The sequence below is a fragment of the Marmota monax genome, unplaced genomic scaffold (assembly GCF_021218885.2).
Source record: "Marmota monax isolate L192 unplaced genomic scaffold, Marmota_monax_Labrador192_F-V1.1 WCK01_AAM20220418_F8-fsc00026, whole genome shotgun sequence".
Taxonomy (NCBI): domain Eukaryota; kingdom Metazoa; phylum Chordata; class Mammalia; order Rodentia; family Sciuridae; genus Marmota; species Marmota monax.
The window spans coordinates 2,103,087-2,122,982 of NW_026693108.1; the positions used below are offsets into that span (position 1 = coordinate 2,103,087).

General features: G+C 43.8%; 1 protein-coding gene across 8 annotated transcripts in view; it reads right to left on the bottom strand.

Moving 5' to 3' along the window:
- The window catches only part of Arhgef7 (Rho guanine nucleotide exchange factor 7), a 128,230-nt gene that overhangs the window by 70,513 nt on the left and 37,821 nt on the right, over nt 1-19,896 (bottom strand). The window contains exon 1 of one of the 8 annotated variants that reach the window (XM_058582720.1): nt 883-984. The exons of the other annotated variants lie outside the window; for them this stretch is intronic. Within the exon in view, the coding sequence (XP_058438703.1) occupies nt 883-891 (9 nt within the window). The 5' untranslated portion in view covers nt 892-984. Of the gene's footprint in view, nt 1-882; nt 985-19,896 lie in introns of those variants that run through there. 8 annotated transcript variants of the gene reach the window in all.

A 19,896-nucleotide genomic window follows, 5' to 3' on the forward strand; every position in this document is an offset into this window, starting at 1 on the left:
AGCCTTGTTGAGCCCCCAATAGGCTCCCCCAGAACATGTGTCACAGGAATAGTTTCAATCAGTTTCTACCATGGAGTGTAAGATCTACAGAAGCTAAATGCACACCTCCCAACACCTAGTGTGTTGGATGTGTGCTGATAGATACATACTCCAGTCCATCCACCACCCACTGGGTACTCAATATCACTGTGAGTGAAGTGCATATCAAGAGACACCAAGAAGTGCAATTCCAAACCTGATTGTAAACTGCTCTCTTGCACAAAAATCACCTCCAGTTGATAGTCTTCTGTCCACAATTTTTGAAGTGAATAAAAAATAGTTATGAGGTATGTTTATTCAAACACAAATAACAAGAGAAAACTGAGAAGATGGAAAACTCGGGAGACAAATTTGGCCTCGGAACAGAGGCCAAGGCACCAAGACAATCAGAAAGGACTAAAAGCATAGCTCGCTGTCTGAAGCTCATGAGAAGAAATCAGATGGACCTATAAACCCTACCAAGCCAGCTGTAAGCACAGCTAGGCATCCCATCGCTGATGTGGGTCTCATGAAGCCAGGGTCCTCCTTAGAACAGCCCCTTCAGAGCCATCTATAACACGGAGTCAATCCATGTGCTATCCATGATCAAGAAGCAGTCCAACACCAGGGAGAGCTCTACCTAAAGCTGTTCAAGGGCTAAATATGGGTTAAGTTGCACCTTCTTAAGCAATAACCTTAACAGGCCTCAGCTTCATTTAGATACAAAACAGTTCCTTTAACTATAAAATGAATTCCCTTAACTATAAAGTGAATTCCTTCCGTTCCACAGTTTAATTCCAGAGCCTGGAAAATTTAAGCTGTGGTACTCTACCAGAAGAAACACATATAGAAATGTCCACTAACCTTCATCATGGCAGGGCAGCAAGTCACAAACTCAGAACAACAGGATGTAGAAATGTGAAGTTTCCTGTTATTGCCAGACTATGCATCTTTCCCACTGGGACACCAGGAAGCGCCTGACTGGCCAAAGCCACCAATGGGCTTCAAGCATGACGTCACCACTCCATGAACACTCTCCACACTCAACAGGAAGCCAAGACAAAGGGATGAGACAAGCACCACTGAGAACACATCCTAAGCCAATAAGTCGCTAGGGAGACTCTACAGAACATTCCCTGGAAGAGGAATATGCTCAACAAAAAGCAAAACAGACAAATCTCAAAACAGAGAAACTTGTAGGAGGGGGGCAAGAGAAAAGTCTCACTAGAACTTTTACAGAAATGCCTCTACAAAAAACTAAATCAGTGTATGCATGAGAATTACAATCACTACACATAGAACACAGAGAATTATTCTGAGGCCACTCAGCGTCTAAGACAAGATAAATGTGTCGTCTCGACCCTACAGGCCTCCCTCCCACCCTAACTGCTGGAGGCTCTGAAAAACAGCAGAGTCCGCTACTGGAAAGGGAAGGTACAAATACGGGAGGAAACAAGAGCCCCATTCCACTGTCACTAGCCTTTCTTTGGTGGCATCTGGGGAAGTGGACATAGTACAAGCTGCACAGGAGGATCTCCCAGGGGACTAGGGAGAGCAAGATGTCTGAATGACCTCCCAGAACAATGCAAGTAGAATCTGAGGGAGGGAGGGACCCAGAAATCAGAATTTTAATAGATTCCAAGTGACTCTGATGCGTGGCCAGGGGTGAGAAGCACTTCCCCTGGGGAGACAAGAAAAGTCATCAGGAGTCCTGCAAAGTGGCAGGCTCACAAAGACAGGATGAACACTACCCTCCTCCTCCCTCAGCACAGGCACCACAGGGACACACACAGAAGGAAGCACCAAATATCTAGTACCAGCTACAATCTACCCAGTTGGGGTATAACAAAAACTCATTCTTACTTTACATTTGAGTAAATTAAACGTGCCATAAAATAATCCAATATTTCCAAAATAAAATTATTCTACCAATTTTCCACTAAAAAGTTCACAATATTAAATGTATTGTTTGCATTTTATTTTGAACATTTTATGTTTAGTAGAAACAGTATTGCATAATGAAATACAACAATACCAAACCACCCAGAAACCAAGGTTTAAAAGAACTGGAATACTCCAAGTAGAACACAGAAGTGCTTTCTGAAAGCTCCTGTCTTCTCTTGTCTGGAGGACAGGAGAGGACATGTCACAAAGCAGCAGACTGTGGAAGGAGGCGGAAGGTCCTGCTAGGAGCAGTCTATGAGGCTGAAGGCCCTGGAAGGTCAGCTCTGCCATCTGCATGTCCTAACCTGTAATAAGACACTGCCCCGTGGGCCTCAGGCTTCTTACCTCATGACAGGAATAAGTGGCAAAGGAGATGTGTATGAGGACCACCCCAAGAATGGAAGTAGCACCTGTGCAGGCCTCACACATGGGAAAAGGGAGATGGCCGGAGCAGACTGACCAACCAGTGATGATATTCTGCCATAGAAAACTTATTTTTAAAAAATACAAAAAAAAAAAAAAAAAAGGGCTGGGGTTGTGGCTCAGAGGCAGAGTGCATGCCTAGCATGAGTGAGGCACTAGGTTCCATCTTCAGCACCAGAAAAAAAACAAATAAATAAAATAAAGGTCTATCAACAACTAAAAAAAAATTTTTTTTTAATATATGAAAAAAATCTCCAATGAAAAAACATCAGTTCCACAGAACAGACACAAAGAAAACTCACCCATTACACACAGTTCAATCCTCTTGTTAGAAAGGAAAATGAAGGCTAAGAGTAAAATGGCTTTTCAACTATTCAGAGTCACTAAGAGCCATATATTCTTTGTTAATCTATTAATTAAAAAGCGGAGCACATTAGACTCATGTCTTCTGGATGTTCTGAAGAACCTGTTTCTTGGAAACCCATATGTACCGGGCATCATTTAGGAAAACCAGCTGTTTGCAAGAGACCCATATCATAGGCAAAGACAGCCACAGACTGAAAGTAAAAAGATGGAAAAAGTGTGTGCAAATGGAGTCCAAAAAGAAGCAGGAATAGCTATTCTCATGCCTGACAAAGCAGATTTCAAACAAAAATTAATCATAGGAGACAAGGAAGGTTACCATACACTGGTAAAAGGAATAATTCACAAGAAGATACAGCAACAGAAACTACTTTTCACTAAATGTCAGTGCACCTAATTACATAAAACACATACCTCTGGACATCAGATCTCAGACCTTCATACAATAATACTGAGGGAATTGTCATCCACAAATAAAACCAATAAATACAGTCTGATCTAAATCACACTATAAATCAAATGGATCTAAGAGACATCTATAGAATATTTCATCCTACAATAGACCAAATTGAATTCACTTTTTTCTCAGCAGTTCATGGAAACTTCCCCCAAATACAGACCATACTATAAGTCATTAAGTGAGCTTTAGCAAATGCCAAAATAAATAAACACACACACATATACACAAACACACTCACACACAACCTTGCATACTATCAGTTCACCACAGAACAAAATTTAAAATCGAAGACAAGGAATATAATAGAAACCACATAAACAGAAGTACATTAAACAATACTCTTGAAGGAGGAATGGATCACAGAAGAAAGGAGAGGGGAAATAGATTCCTAGAATCAAAACAAGAATAGTGATTCAACATACCAAAATCTCTGGGACACCATGAAGGTGGCTGTAAGAGGAAAGTTTGTAGCATTTAGTGCCTACATTACAAAAAACAGAAAGATCACTAATAAAACAATCTAAAGTTGTATCTCAAGGTCCTGGAAAAGCAGGAACTAATTCCAAAACCAGTAGAAGAAAGAAAATAATTATGATTAGAGCCAAAATGAATGACAGAGATTTTTAAAACAATAAAGGATCAATGTAACAAAAAGCTGGTTCTTTGAAAAGATAAACAAGATTGATGAATCCTTAGCCAAACAAACCAAAAGAAAGAGAACAAGCCCAAATCAACAAAATTAGAAATGAAAAAGGAGATACCACCACAGACATTTCTGAAATCCAGAGAAGCATTATGAACTATTTTAAATACTTTTATTCTAATAATTGGAAAACATTAAAAATACTGAATAATTTCTAGATACATGTTCCCTCCCTACCTGAATTAAGCAAAGAGGACATGAAAAACCTAAACAGACCAATAGCAAGTAACAAGATTAAAACAGTAAAAAAAAGCCTTTCAACAAAGAAAAGTCCTGGACCAAATGTATTTTCAGATGAGTTCTATAATGCCTTTAAAACACAAATGCCAATCTTCTTCCATACATACATATATATACACACACACAACCACACCCTTGTTATTATTATTCCATGAAATATAAAGGGGGGGGGGGGCAACACTCCAAATTTCATTTTACAAACCCAGTATCATCCTGATACCAAACCAGACAAAAACACATCAAGAAAACAACAGATCAATATCCTCAATAAACATGGACACAAAAATCCTTAATAAAATATTACCAACCCACATTTAAAAATGCATTACAAACAGAGTATGCCATGACCTAAGGGGTTTCATCCCAGGGATGAAAGGCTGGTTCAACATGCTTAAATAAATAAATGTAATTCCCCATACAAATAAAGGTAAGAACAAAAAATTGTGCAATCATCTCAACAGATACAGAAAAAAATCTAGCACTCATTTATATTAAAAAACATTAAGAAACTCTGGATAGAAGAAACTTACCTCAACATCATATTGGCTATATACAACATACCCAAAGCCAATATATTATGTGGACAGAGAAAAACTGAAAGCATTTTCCTCTAATATCAGAACACGGAAAGAATGTCCACTCTCACCACTCCTATTCAATATAGTTCCTGAAACTCTAGCCAGAGCAATCAGGCAAGAGAAGAAAATTAATAAGACATAAATAAGAAAAGTCGTAGTCAAATTATCCGCTTGCTCATGATGGGATGCTTTATCTAGAAGATCCAAAAACTCCACCAGAAAACTTCTAGAACTGATAAACTTATTCAGCAAAGTAGTAGGAAACAAGATCAACAAACAAAATCAACCGCTTTCCTATACATCAATAATAAATGTGCTGAGAAAGAATCAGGATAATAATTCTCAATAGCCTCAAAAATTAAAACACTTGGAAATAAATCTAACTATAGAGGAGAAAGACATCTATGATGAATATTATACAACACTGAAGAAAAAAACTAAAGATATTAGAAGAGGGAAAGACCTCCCCTGTTCTTGGATAGGCAGAATTAATATTGTCAAAATGGCCATTTTACTAGAAACAATCTGATTCAGTATAATTCCCATCAAAATATTACTAATATTCTTCACAAAACTAGAAAAAATAAAATAAGAGCAGTTCTAAAATAAAAGACCCAGAATAGCCAAAGTCATACTGAGCAAGAACAGCCATGCTGGAGACCTCAATACCTAATTTTAAATTATTCTACAGAGCTATTTTAACAAAAACAGCATGGTATTGACATCAAAAACAACACAAAGACCAAAGACAACACAAAGGTGATCCCACACAGATACAGAAAACTAGATATCCATATGCAGAAGAATGACAGTAAGATTCCTATCTCTCACACTGCACAAAAGTCAACTCTGAGTGGACCAAAGACCTAGGAATCAGACCAGAAACTATGCAACTGCTAGAAGAAAATACTCCATCATTACCAGCACACTAACTTTGTTAAGAAGACTCCTAAAGCTCAAGAAATAAAAAACAAAAATTAATAAGTGGGATAGAATTAAATTAAAAAGCTCTATACAACAAAGGAAACAAGAACACAAAGAGAAAGCCTACAGAATGGGAAAGACCAAGGGTTCCTCTGACATAATGCACTGCCTCAAAAACCACAACCCACTTCAAGCAAGGGAGGACCAGGATGAAGAGAGCTGGTAGAAGAGAAAACCAGGGTGGACAAATTGTGGTGGACAGTGGGGGTGTTTAGAAGTTGGGCCCAGAGCAGAAAAAGAAAAAATAAAAACTAACAATAAAGGGTGTGAGGGCACTGCTCTACACGGTGACTCCATCCCCAGCACGCAGATCCAGAGAAGGGTACATCCCATCACAAGCTAATGACACATACTGTTGCTGGTCCTGCGATGCTGCAGGGCCAGGCACTCAGGAACCCCTCCCCCAGAGACAGAGACCACAAGACCTTGGGAAGAGGCTGAGGCAGGAGGATCACAAGTTTGGGGCCAATCTGGCCAACTAAGAAAAATCCTGTCTCAAAAATAAAAGGCCTGGGACCTGTAACTCATTAGTAGTCCCTAGGTTCAATCCCCAATGCTGTCCAATAATAAATAAAAGTACTCTATTTTGACACAGTCCTTATTTAATGGTTATCAGTAACACCCAAATTTAATATCAAGTTCAGTTCCCCAACAAACTCCTGACCCAGCAGTATAATGCCATCAGGATGACCCTGTGTGTGTCCCCAACAGCTGGAGCTTAGAGTCACCTGTGTTCCCAGAGGCAAAAACCTCTGGCCAGACAGAAGATGACTGCCAAAAATGACACAAAAAAGAACACTGCTGTAAATAAAGAGGCCTCTGCAGTACAAAAGGACAGACACCAGCTCGAGCAGAAATGACACACACTACACACGCTGGTTCTAAGCAGAAGCGTGACGAGCTATGGTGTTTGAAACAGCCTCCCTGGCCTTTTCATTAAAATGAGAGTGATAACAGAGCTGCTGAACTTGGACTCTGGAAATCAGATGACACCTGGAGCAGGGTAATACTCTGCAGCTAAACACCAGTGTAGTAAGCCTCTGTGTGTCAGGTATGGGGATGTGGAACTGTTGGTTACCACAGTGTCATCTCTAGCAAGGAAATCAATGTCACCTTCATAACTCTTGAAAGAGAGAGAGAGAGTACATCTCCAAAAACATGAAAGCAAGACATTAAGTGAAGCACTGGGTCATTCAGAATAACACAGTTTAACAGAAGATGGTGGAAGTTAATGCCTCTGGCTGACAATGCTCTGCTATTCAAAATCAGACTGTTCTCAACAGGCACTTACCACTCCCTAGTACACAGGGTTTTCCCTTCCTGTCTAAATCCTAAACACAATAATTACTTGACTGTTAATGACTGCTGTCTCACAGAAATTCCAAGGAGAGACAGGAATGTCTGAGCCGGTCCTAAGGAGACTCCATTGTCCTCTCAGTCAACAAAACTGAGCAACTGCAGAAGAGGCCGCAGGCAGACAGAGGAGGGACAAAGGGCAGCCAGAGGGCTCGCCCACTCCCACATGCTGAAGATGCACCTGGTTAACCTCTGGGCACCTGCACTGTGGTACATTTCTACAAACAATGACTCTAAACAACAAACACCTATCACTTCAGTTTCTGTGTCAGTGTTCTGAACAGTTCAGCTGTGTGAATGTGGCTCAGGGTTCCTTGAAGGGAGGACATCAAGGTACAATGGGAACTGAGGTCACCTGGCAGCCTGAAGGCTTCCCTGGGCTGAGGATCTGCTAACCAGCAGGTCCATCTCAAGGCTGCTGGCAGGAAGTCTTGGTTCCTCATGTCCTCACAGCGTGGTTGGCACCCAAAGCATGCACAGAGTGAATGACGCAAGTGCAGGCAGGAAGGAAGCAAGTGCCTGCAAGCTCAGGAAGACACAACAGCTGAGACCTGCCACTCACCACTGCTTACTCTATTCACTAGGAGTCGCCAGTTCGGCCCACACTCCCTGAGAGGAAAGCAAGGCTCCACCTGCACAGGAAGAGCTTCAGAAAACGTGAGCAGCACCACAGCTCCGCCTCCCAGCCCTACATTTCCCTCTTCAAATTGAGCTGTCACAACTTCTCATTGGCTATGTCAGGTATCAGAGCCATTGTGCAGTGTGAACAACTTGACAAATGGGATGGGGTTCCCCAAGGCATGAGGATGCTGAAGGCTTAGTGGAATGTAAAAGGCTCCCCTACATACCCTCTAGTATTAGTGGGTTTGCTTCACCTTGGCTTCCAAACTCACGAGCACTACCAAAAATCAGGAATATCTTCCATGTGATAAAAACACGAAAGCAAACTTTCCATCACAAAATAGGTTGTGTTAAATATCAAATATCATATAATGAAGATCCTGCAAACAAGTAAATTATAACTCAAACTGGCCTAAACCACAACAAATAAAAGGACTCAGGCTCTCATGATGAACAAGCTAAGAATGCAAGAGCACCAGCTGCAGCATAGTGAGCCTCTCCTCCACCCCACAGTGTAGGAGACAGCTCTGGCATGGTCTCCCTCCTGAGACAACAAAACTCCCAGCAGTCCCAGGTCTGCTGACACCAAGTCAAGAGCCTCCACCTCAACTTGCTTCTCCTTCCATTGAGCAACAAGCAGATCCCGTGGCCAGAGAGACAGAGCAAGGGGAGCTGTGCTAAGTGCCAACTATCACATGCACAGTGTGTGGCAAACATACACCCAACATGCAATGCAGAGGGCAAAGACTCAGGCAGGCCCTGGGGCTAAAGACTACAGGACTAGCACCACCCAGACACACACCCATGGGACCTGATACAGGATGCACATTTCCAAGTATCTGCATCTTGACACAACTGTTCTTGCACACCTCCCTGATACTCAACAACAATCTCAGCAATCTAGCACACAAATGCAGACTTACCCCCCTTACCAAGTGGCCCACCTTCCAAAATAGAAAAAAGCAGCAGCAGAATGGTTCCCACCTAAATAGTGCCCTGGCTGAGTGCACCCTACAGGCACAGCCAAAAACAAGCACCAGGAAAGGTGCACAAGGAAAGCCTCTCTCCCTCCTGGCACATTCTACCATCTCAACATGATTGGAGACCCCGCAAAGGGAGACTGGCCCAAGTCTTCCTCAGTTCACCAAAGCTTTAATCTTCTAAAATCCACATCAGCTCACCTCCTCCAAGGAGATTATGAGGAAACTATTTTTGACCCAAGTTCTGGAGTGCTGCTTGCGACATTTAAAAATATAATTTTGTCCTATCACATTGTCAAATGAAATTAGTGATTTCAGAACAAGAATGAGTAAAAATGAATCTTAAATAAATGCTGCTATTTAAGGTTAATGCAAATAGTCCATATTGCTAGGAATCTGTGAAAAGCAGAAATGCAGCACTGAATTTTTGAAATCTTAGTTTCTGTAAATTTTATACTAAATTCCACCTACTCCCACTCCCCAGGGATAAAATTGTAGTTGATGAAGGATTCTATCCATTTCAGCACTTTCACCCAACATGCCCCCAGTTTATTTCAGCTTAAAATAAGAATCAAATCTTCAATCTTGTAGATTCCATTGTATGAACACCCAAACACCAGGACAGCAAACACATATTCGAAACAGAAACAACCAAACACTTTTGGTGGTTTCCAGGAAGGAGTGGCAGAGCAGAGGGGAAAGCCAGGAGAACGGAAGAGAAGCAAGACAACCCACCTTCACCAGCATGGGAGCAACCTTCACAAAGGTGCAGTTAGGTAAGCAAAAGCATCCCCAGGCAAGGGGCGAGGAAAGGATCACCATGTGCCATGCTGGCATCTGCACAGCCTGGACCTCACAGACTGCATGACAATTTCCTCTTACAGAGAGGAAACAGGAGTCTCCAAAAGACAATGTGGCAAAGGTGACAAAAGCAGAACCAAGTCACAGACACCAGGGAACACCAGAGTCCTGCCTGGGCGATACAGGTTTCCCACACAGCCTACATGGGGTCCCCTGACTCCACGCCCCTTCAAGTGCTAGGAATGCATGCCTATATGCATGTCACCTGAACACAGATGACAACAGGACCTGGGACAAGACACCACACCTGCTTGGACTAACAAGGAAAGTGACTGCAGTTACAGTTACAAAAACAGTAAGAACACTGCATTGACTTAAGTCAGAGTAAGCATTATAAAATCCAGGCTTGGTGAAACAGTTTGAGACAGTAGACTGCAAACACACACTTACCTACCATTCCTGGCTGAGTTATGCATCATAACCTAATGACAGGGTATGTTGAAAACTAATGCTTTGGCAGATACACATCCTAAATCTTAAGTATGTTTCCTTCCAGCTTTTTGTGCAGGTTCAAAATGCATAACTGTATTACATGGATGACCCCTATGAAGATCAATACCCAAGAGGAGTCTATGACCTTCCACCAACACATGGCCATGTGAGAGGCCATCTGTAATATAAACTTAGAAGATGTGGATTCCCCACAAAACCCAGACTCAGAGATCAACTTATATACACATGAGACCCAGGACATGGCACAATCTCTCTATACCTCAGTTTCCTCTCAGTGTCACTTGAGGCAGATCTGGTCCTGAGGAGCAACTGAGGAAGCAGCAGCCATGACTAGTAAGCTGCTGGCATACATTTGTTAAAATTATTACATTTCTGATTCTTCTGAATTTCCAACATTTCTTCTCATGCATAAAATAGTTGCCCTATGTGTATTTGTTCCATCCTCCTCAATTAACTTTTTCTAATCACACCTGAAGTTCACATAGATCAAATTAATTGATGGCATCTGACTCTTCAGAGTCAGAGACTGACTTCTGCTTGAAAATGAAAAGCATGTAAAAGTCACAGAGAGCTCAGAAGTAGACGGCCATGATCATAAATTATCACATTATGTTCAGTTTCTGGAAGCAGAGGAATGTTTCTTCCTCTCCCACATCCCAGAGTACACACAGCCTTCTAGCTCAGCTAGAAGGATGCCTAGCTCCACCCTCCAATGTCCCTTACTGACCAACACTTGAAGTCCCAATACCAAGGGTAGGATCACCTCAAAAGGCCTGAGTACAAGTGACAACCATCAAAGTAGCATGTAACTCAGGGAAGAGTCCTCAATAGAGATAGAAGCAACAGCTGACAATTGTGGAGCAGGACAGGCAGAGTATTCCCTCAGTACAAAGAGAATAGGTACCCATACAACAGAAACCCTAGTGACCCACCTCAGCACCACCAGTAGTGAAGTGAAGTGACGTTAAGTGCCTTCTGCCACGACAGAAGGAAAAGCACAGATCATCATTTATGTGAATTCTTGCAGAAAACATTCAACCTGAATTAAACCATGGCTTTGACTGCAGGGCACTCCACAAGATACATGTCTGGCACGTTACAGAGCTTTTCATCACTGTGACCAAAATAGCCAACAAGAACAACTTAGAGAATAGGAAAACTTTATTTTGGCCCATGGTTTCAGAGGTTTAGTACATGGTGGGTCCAACATGAGGCAGCACATCATGGCAGAAGAATAAGGTGGAGGAAAACTATGCAGCTCATGGCAGCTAGGAAGCAGAGAGGGAGAGGAGGGAGTTACAGGGGAGATGCACCCTTTCAGGGCATACTCTCAGGGACCTAACTCCTCCAGCCACGCCCTACAGTTACCACCCAGTCAATTCATCCAAAATAGGATGGACTGATTAGGTTACAACTCTCACAACTCAAACATTTCACCTCTGAATATTCCTGAATGAACTCAGGAGCCTTTGTGGGGCACCTCACATACAAACCATAACACCTGGATTCTTCAAAAGTCAAAGTCAAGGGGCTGGGGTTGTGGCTCAGTGGTAGAGCGCCTATCTAGCATGCGTGAGGCACCGAGTTCAATTCTCAGCATATAAATAAATGAATAAAATAAAGGTCCATCAGAAACTAAAAAATAAAAATTCAAAGTCAAAAATGATAAAAGATGGAGGAACTGTTCTGGTATAAAACAAACTAGAGACACATGTTAAGCCAGATGTAATGCACAATCCTTACTCAGAATCTATATTTAAAAAAAAAAAAAATGCTATGCAGGTCACTTTGAGACTACTGTGGAAACTGGAACATGGATTATAAAAATAATGGATAATAAAAATATTATTAGAACAATGTGAAATGTCTTAGGTATGGTAACCTCACCAAGATCATGCAAGAGAATGTGCTTTTTTAAAGATATACATATTGAAGTATTCAGAGGTAAGTATCACAAGGTCTGTGATGTAGTTTAAACCATTAGCAAAATGAAGCATGTGTGTGAACTCACAGAGAGAGAACATAAAGAGTAGAGAGGGTCAACACTGCCAAGCGTGGAGAGGTACTAGGTATCTCCTAGGGTAATCTTCCAGTTCTTCTGCAAAATGTTTCAATATAAATACGTGTGTGTGTGTGTGTGTGCGTGCGTGCGTGCGTGTGAGAGAGAGAGAGAGAGAGAGAATATATAAAGAGCAGATGATGAGGCTCTCTAGTATCTACTTACCATCTGCAGCCTAACCTTGAAATAGCAAAATAAGAGCATACACTTGTCATCCACAGGCCTTTCACAGGCAAGCATCCCATGGACAATGCTTCCACTAGGCTGACATCACTTCCCAGAGACCTCTGCTGTGCCTCAAGCATCCCACTGCAGCACCCCACACAAGAGGGCTGGCCTCACTCGGTGGTGAGGGCTGGAAAGCAATGTATTTTCCTCTCAACCTGCTCTCGGCTGCAGGCAATCTGGCTTCTACAGTCCTGAGAAAATCAGGTGGCTCCCTCCCTAGTTGGGCAGCAAGATCTGGCTGCAGGTCTCAACTGGTCAGCTCTAAACCAAGTCAGCAACTCTCCAGGACCCTGGAGTCAAGATTTTTTCAAAGCTCCCATGCTCTAAACCCCAAGAGTACCGCCCCATCTAACCTGTAAGTCTTCTCTACAGAGCACAAATCAGAATGCTACTCCCTCAGAGTAAAGTGGGAGAATGTTAACAGCCACAGGAATTAATGCTGCATTTTCACAACAGAACTAAAGAGCCAGTCAGTTTCTCTAAACTGTCAAACATGCAATACAGACTAAATCAGATTTGGACAGAAATACACATTCTGGATAAGAAAGCTATTTTTAAAAGCAGTCTAGGTGCAGATTTCACATCTAAATATGGTCTGAGAAGGACCTGGGTTATTTTACTTGCTCACTGGGAATCTGTCCCCTAGCTAGTTCCCAGGACACAGAGGCACTGGAGTCGAAGTGTTTCAGGGCAAGTCCCTGTCAAGAAAAAGTAAAGAACAGCCCCTAGGTTTTCTCAATTTGTTTTCAAATAAAAATATAAAGGTGATGACTAAAAGATAATCAAAAAAACCTATTTTAGTAGTCTTACAAAAGGGTTGGCTCAGTGGTAGAGCGTTTACCCAGTGTGTAGGAGGCCCTGGGTTCCATCCCTAGCACAGGGTAGGGGAAAACAAGACATAACGAGGGCTGGGGATGTGGCTCAAGCGGTAGCGCGCTTGCCTGGCATGCGTGCGGCCTAGGTTCGATCCTCAGCACCGCATACAAACAAAGATGTTGTGTCCGCCGAAAACTAAAAAAAAAATAAATGTTAAAAATTTTCTCTCTCTCTCAAAAAAAAAAAAAAAGACATAACGAGGAGACTGCGGGATTTTCCACAGAAGAAACAGGAGGCACACTATTTCAGGATTTCCAATACCATGCCTATAAGCAAATTCAAGATTCACATTGCTCCCATCCATTGGTCATTTATTGCTATGGTCTCATTTTCCATAAAGACTTATAGGAAAAAAATATATATCCAGGGTGAAATTTTTTTCCCCACTCTTGGCTAACATTGACAGCCTCATTCAATATCTAACAGGAAAGTACTATGTAAATAACACACTCAAGACAGCGCAGGGTAACACACAAAACACCCTGTCTTACCTCTAGGGGCCAATGACTCTGAGGCTAGGAGAAGTATGGTCAGCTGGGCCAGTCCAGACAGGTGGCACCAGAGCAGTGGCAACTTTACCTAAGATGACAACCACACAGCATGCAGAGAACCTCACATCACCTGCACAGCTCTAGGGAACCCAGTCCAGACTTTTGGGAAGTATGTTCCACCCCACCTCCTCAAAGAGACAGATCCCAACTTCATGCATGAAGCCCTCTCAGCCAAAGACAGAGCTTCTCACCTCCTTGGATACCTGACTTGAGCTTAGCTGAGCTCCTTCCAGGGTGAAGGACAAAAGGATACTGAAGCAGCATCATGCATGGACTTCCTCACTATGCATAAGCCACCTTCTCAGGACTCTCCAACATCTCCCTCAGTGGGGACTGAGGGAATGCTCTGTCCCCCTTCAAGTCTGACACAGCTGTGAACCACCTCCTGATGCATCGCCCCCAACTCAGAACCACCATGGGCAGGGGAAGAGACTACACAGAATTTGCACTCTGTCCTGCTGCTGCCCTCTAGGGGATCTTATCAGTTTCTCTTATCCCAGAGATAAAGAATTTTGCCAAATCTAATTTCTGTCCATGCTAAGGTCATCTCTGATTCTAAAACACTACAGCATTAAGTCTCCAGGACCCCAGATCCCTTCACTGCACTCCACCACAAGTAAGCCAGTACCATTAAGTCAGCAACCAGCCAGGCTACACAAAACAAGCAGCAAGCCACCTAGCAGCTGCCTATCCTCTCAACGGACTCCACGGTGGTGACCAGCAGCACCCACCTGGTAGAATGCCAGAGTCCAAGCTACCTGACACAGAGATAAAGAGGTTGCTTGTTCAGTTATCTGAGTCAGAACCAGTTTACGAAGCAAGGCCCTGAAAGAATGAGTGAAATATGAAAACTGAGTAGGATTGAGAAAGAACAGCAGAGTGTGAACGGGGTAGGAAGGATAAAGAGAAAAGCTGAAATTGTGAGAGAATGTAGAAGAAATGCCAAAGCCCCTCTACCACCTGTCCCCATGATCCCTAATGGGTACCCCATGACCCCTGGATGAGCATTCCATGACCCCTCATGGATATCCTGGGGCCCCTAGACAGGCATTCTGTTAGGCTTTTGCCAGTTCAACAAATGTCTATTCAGTTCCTATTCTGTGAAAGGCATTACCATGCTCCCAAGAAGCTTACAAACCATGTAAGGGAGAAACAGGTATTAAATACCACAAACAGAAAGAGGCAGAGAGCAGAATCTGTACAGAAAGAAGCAAGAAGTAGAACAAACGTGTGTTCTGAGCTGGTTTAGATAAGGATTCTGCAGATGGACAAAAGGAAAAAGGTCACTCCTTGGGCAGATAGGAAGGGCATGGGCTACAACCAGACTCAAAAGCCTGGCTTCATGCTCACCAGCAGGGGTGCCCAAGGGCTATCTTCACGACCTCTCAGTGTCTCAGTCTCTAGCCAAATGACTTCTAAGAGCTGATGTTCATGAAGCTACAACAACTAGCACAGAGTACAGGAGGTACAAATCACATATCGAAAATAAGCCAGCCCACGAACACTGAGGGACATCTCAGATAGTGTGATGCGACTAGAACCAAAAATCAAGGAGAGCTGAGTGGGACAACAGGAGGAGAGGTCAGGCCACAAGGGTGCCACCCACTACAGTCAGCTCCTGGCCATGCTCTGTCCTGTTGGTACCCTCCCAGAGGTACAGTTAAGCAGGAAACTGACAAGTGGGTGACAAGGGGCAGGCTGGCAGGATGCTGGCCCAGTGGTCATGTGGGCCATCCCACCAGGTGGCAGCACAACCTGAAAAGAAAGGAGGAGAAGCAAGCATAGGACAACCCGGGGAAAGGAGCTGCCATGAGTCCTAGGGCCTGCTGTGAGCAGGTCAGGAAGCAGGGACCACATTAGAGAGGTCCCACGTCACCCACGCTCTCCAGAAACAAACCTGCCCTCAGACCTCAACATGCAAAGTAAGATGACAGCAGAAACATTGCTGTGTACAGCTCACCCTTCACCTTGGCAACATAGCTATCCTCCAGCAGGGCACTGGGAGTTCAGCTCAGAGAATCAGCAAGTGCTCAGCATGTGCAGGGGCCTGGATCTCAATCTCCAGCACCAAAACAGAAAACGGAAGTCCCCCACAATGCAGTTTCTTGCAGCAATTAGAATAAAACCCACACTTCCATCCTTGGCCTCCAGAGAGGCAGCAGAGTCCTCAGGAAGAGAGAGGTTCTAGGACCAGACTGCAGCCCATGGTGTCCATGAGCATTTGGCCTCTGTGCCTCCATGTCCTCACCCACACAGGGGGACAGTGCCTCCACAGAGTTACAGCAAGGGCTCTGTGAGTTAATGGGTCAAGCACTCGAGGCAGTCCTGGAGAGAGGACCCAGTAGAGGCACCTGCAGCTGCAGCAGCAGCAGCAGCAGAAGCTCACGTGGCCATCAGGCTCACCTCCTTCAGCCCTTCTTGAACGACTGGCCTGTCACACACATTGCTCAGCTCCACTTCCAGCCCTCTGCACTAGCCATTCTACTGTCTGAATAATCTCCCTACCCCTCATTTTCTTGTTTGTTTGTTTCTTTTTGTTTATTTCTTTGTTTTGCAGTGCTGGGGGCTGAACCCAAAGTTGCTTTACCACTAAGCTACATCCTCAACCCTTTTCTTATTTTGAGACAGGGTCTCCCTAAGTTGCCTAGGCCACGAAGGATATGGACAATAGGCCCGGGGGGGGGGGGGGGGGGGGACTACCCTTACAGTTCCCCTACCTGTCCTCCCGCCCCTCCCTAAATTAACCCCACCATCAAAACTCCTCCTATGACCTGGCCCCATCTGCCAAAAAGCCCACCAAAAGTAACTAACGTCTCCCATGATGTGGCTCTGCTAAGTCCCTATAAAACCCAGACCCTCGTGTGACCCAATGCCATTTTCCCCCAAAATATGTGCCCCTCCAGGGCTGAATAAAGCATCACTGGTCCATGAAGTCTGCCTCCATTTTCTTTGTATTCTTTCCTGTGCTTTCAGGCCAGACTCTCCCAGACAGGAGGCATGTGCCACCATGCCCAGCTTCACATGAAACTTTCTGAGCTAAAAGATCACCCAAGGAGTCCTGCAGGCCGGGGGGTCTTACCAACATCTGCCCACTCTCTCACCACCTTTCTCTCTCTGTCCTCTAGACAGGACAGAGGGGTAGGAGGGGAAGGGCGGGGACATGGGGCAATAATTAATGATGGTTGAATGTGATGATCATTATTATCCAAAGTACATGTATGAGGACACGAATGGATGTGAATATACTATGTACACAACTCGAGATAGAAAAAATTGAGCTCTGTATATGTAATAAGAATTGTAATGCATTCGCTGTTATATATAAATAAAAAAAAAAGATAAGGGGAAAAGTCATGTTTATCCTATAGGTAGCAAGAGCTGCTTGAGACCTTCCATGGCAGGTGGGGATTCTCTGAGCTTGAATGGTAACAGTGCTGGGTGACTGGATAGCAGAGCAGGGATGGAGGGGACCTCACTCCATAACCCCACTGGGCTGAAGCTAGAACAGATATCACTCACCACAATGGTGAGCAGAAAGGGCCGCAGCCCAGAAGCAGATCCGGGTGAAGGTGGACCTTGCAGCTTGGCTCTCCTACCATTTCAGCCCTGCAGGTTTCCCTATCACCAGCAGGAAAGAAGAGCCAGAGGAGCTAGGACCAGCCTCAGACCCTCCTCCACCCAACGCAAGAGACCAGCAGGTCAGAAAGAGAGTACTCTGACAGCTTGTCCCCCTACCAGAATTCCACATGTGCCTCAGAGAATATTCACACCTGTTCCACCGCACTTTTACTTCCTCAGGTTTCCCAAGGAAAAGGTGGTTCCAACTTTCTGTCTCTTGAATACTTTTCATTCATTCTGGCTCCTGTGTGTGGTCCTGCTATCAGGCAGAGGAAGTTGCTAGACGATGACACATGAGAATACTGCTAGGGTGACTCAATTTCTGAAAAAGGCGAGTCCATGAGCACACTGGCACATACTGGTGCTTCAGGGAGGCAGGGCTTCAAGTGTGTCTCTCACACATGTGATAGCTCACCATCACAGAGTCATCTATATGTAAGACACTGGCTAACTGGCATGGCACCAAGGGGTTTCATGTCATACTTCCAGGAAAAAGAAACTGAAACATTCTCCTGAACTGGAGGAAGGGGATGTTGACAAAGGGAAACCAATAGAGCTATAACCTCACCTTAGACAATTAATAACTAAAATTAATTTAAAAAAAACAGTGGACAAATACTATGTAGAAACAGGGAAGGAGAGACCAAGAGAAATACCAAAAAAAGCTTGCCTTTGGGGTCAAGAGGGAGGCAGGAAAACTACACTTCCACCTGAGGCTGTAAATACAATTCATCTTTCAAGATGTGTATATGTCTTCCTGGATAGATGACATCATAAAGCACAACCTGATGGCAGTGTGCCCTTGGCCCCTTCTAAGCTCATATACATGCAGCCAAGACAGCATGTCACACTACTTGACCACAAAGTCCATCTTCCCACAGTACTTCCTCATGACTGTCTGACAATACGGAGGACCTAACTACCATGGTGTTTAATGAATGTCATGCATGTGCCTGACCTAAAAACGAACCAGATGTTTACTCAGGACACATGGCTGGCTCTGCCAGAGAGAGGAGCAACAGCATGCACACCCAGCATGGAGAAGGCACAGGACTAGCTCCATGCTCCTCCCTGCCCCACACACTTCTTCCTTCAAACTTTCTCTTTCAACAGGACATCCAACCACACCACACCTACATCAGCAAGCTCTCCCCAGTTCAGACTACATTCCTAGATTCCCACCACTCTCAGAAGGCATTAATCTAACAACCCTCCAGCCTTTCCCCTGAGCCCTCTGCTCTCATCCACACAAGTTCACTGCGCCCACAGTGTGCTCCTCTGCCCTCCTGGAGGATGCAGCTCCAGGACCACCATGTCCAAGAAGCCCTCACTCAGACCCAAACCATCTGAAGCTCTTCAGTATTTAAGTCTTACCCTCAAGAAGCACTTGTTTTCTCATTACCTATGGATGAATCCTGCAGTTCATCTCCTTCACCAGATTTAACCTTGCCAGAGACTCCAGCCATCCTCACCCCCCAACCCCCCCCCAACAGTGCCTATCCACATCTGGCACACACAAGCACTAAGACAGCTAAAATGCTAAGGACAATCAACAATTATTGAGTATCAGACTACTTCAATCAACCCTTAACACTGCTCTGGTAGCTACTGGTCATTTCTCACCAAGTTTCTACTTACTTAAAAAGAAGAAAACAAGGCCCAGGGGCAACATAGCTATTAGGTGCAGAAAAAGAATTCCACCCTGGATACCAATCTCCTAATCTGAGGAATTGGGAACTGCTCCTTTCCTTCAGAGCACTGTGAAGATCAAGCAAATGCACATGGACACCTCAGGCAGACTGGGCACACAGCTTTTCTCAGCAAATGCTGGATTCATTCCCCACTCCTCACCCCTGCCCACCTCTCGCATGACCTAGACTCCACTGTGGCCTCTCACTCCCAGGGCTATTGAGCACCCACAATATGGCTACTTCAAACCGAGATGTACTGTGACTGTAACACACACACAGCAGATCTGAACAATTAGTTGTCATAAAAGAAAGCAAAAATTTTCACTAACATGTTTATATAATCACATTGAAATAATAATTTTATGGATATAATGGCTTAGAACAGAATGCATTACTAAAAAGAGCTTCAAGATCCTTTTTACTTTTTTAACACAGCTACAAGAAAATAAAAAAGCATGTGTTTGACCCACATATTTCTATTGGATAGCACTGATCTAGACAATCAGACATCCCAGAGATCTGAAATCAAGGAAGAAGTCTAGTCACCTACACAAAAAAAAAGAGTGGATACAGAGTTGATAATATATGCTCACCCTACACAAGCCTGGTAAAACACCAAGAGAGAATACAGAGAGCAGCCCTGGATACTACTGCCTGGCAAAATTAAAACACAATTACAATGTCTAAGTAGAAATGGTTTTGCTTTTAAGTACCTACAAAGTGAACTACTACTGCTCAATTCTTCTTCCAGATGACACTCTCATCAATTAATTTAATTCAACTTCCTTAAATGAAGTTCTGGCATGGGCATGAATAAACTCACTTAAGAGTTTATTCAATAAGTCAGCTAATAAATACTGTTTCCTAATCAAGCCTACCTAGATAACAG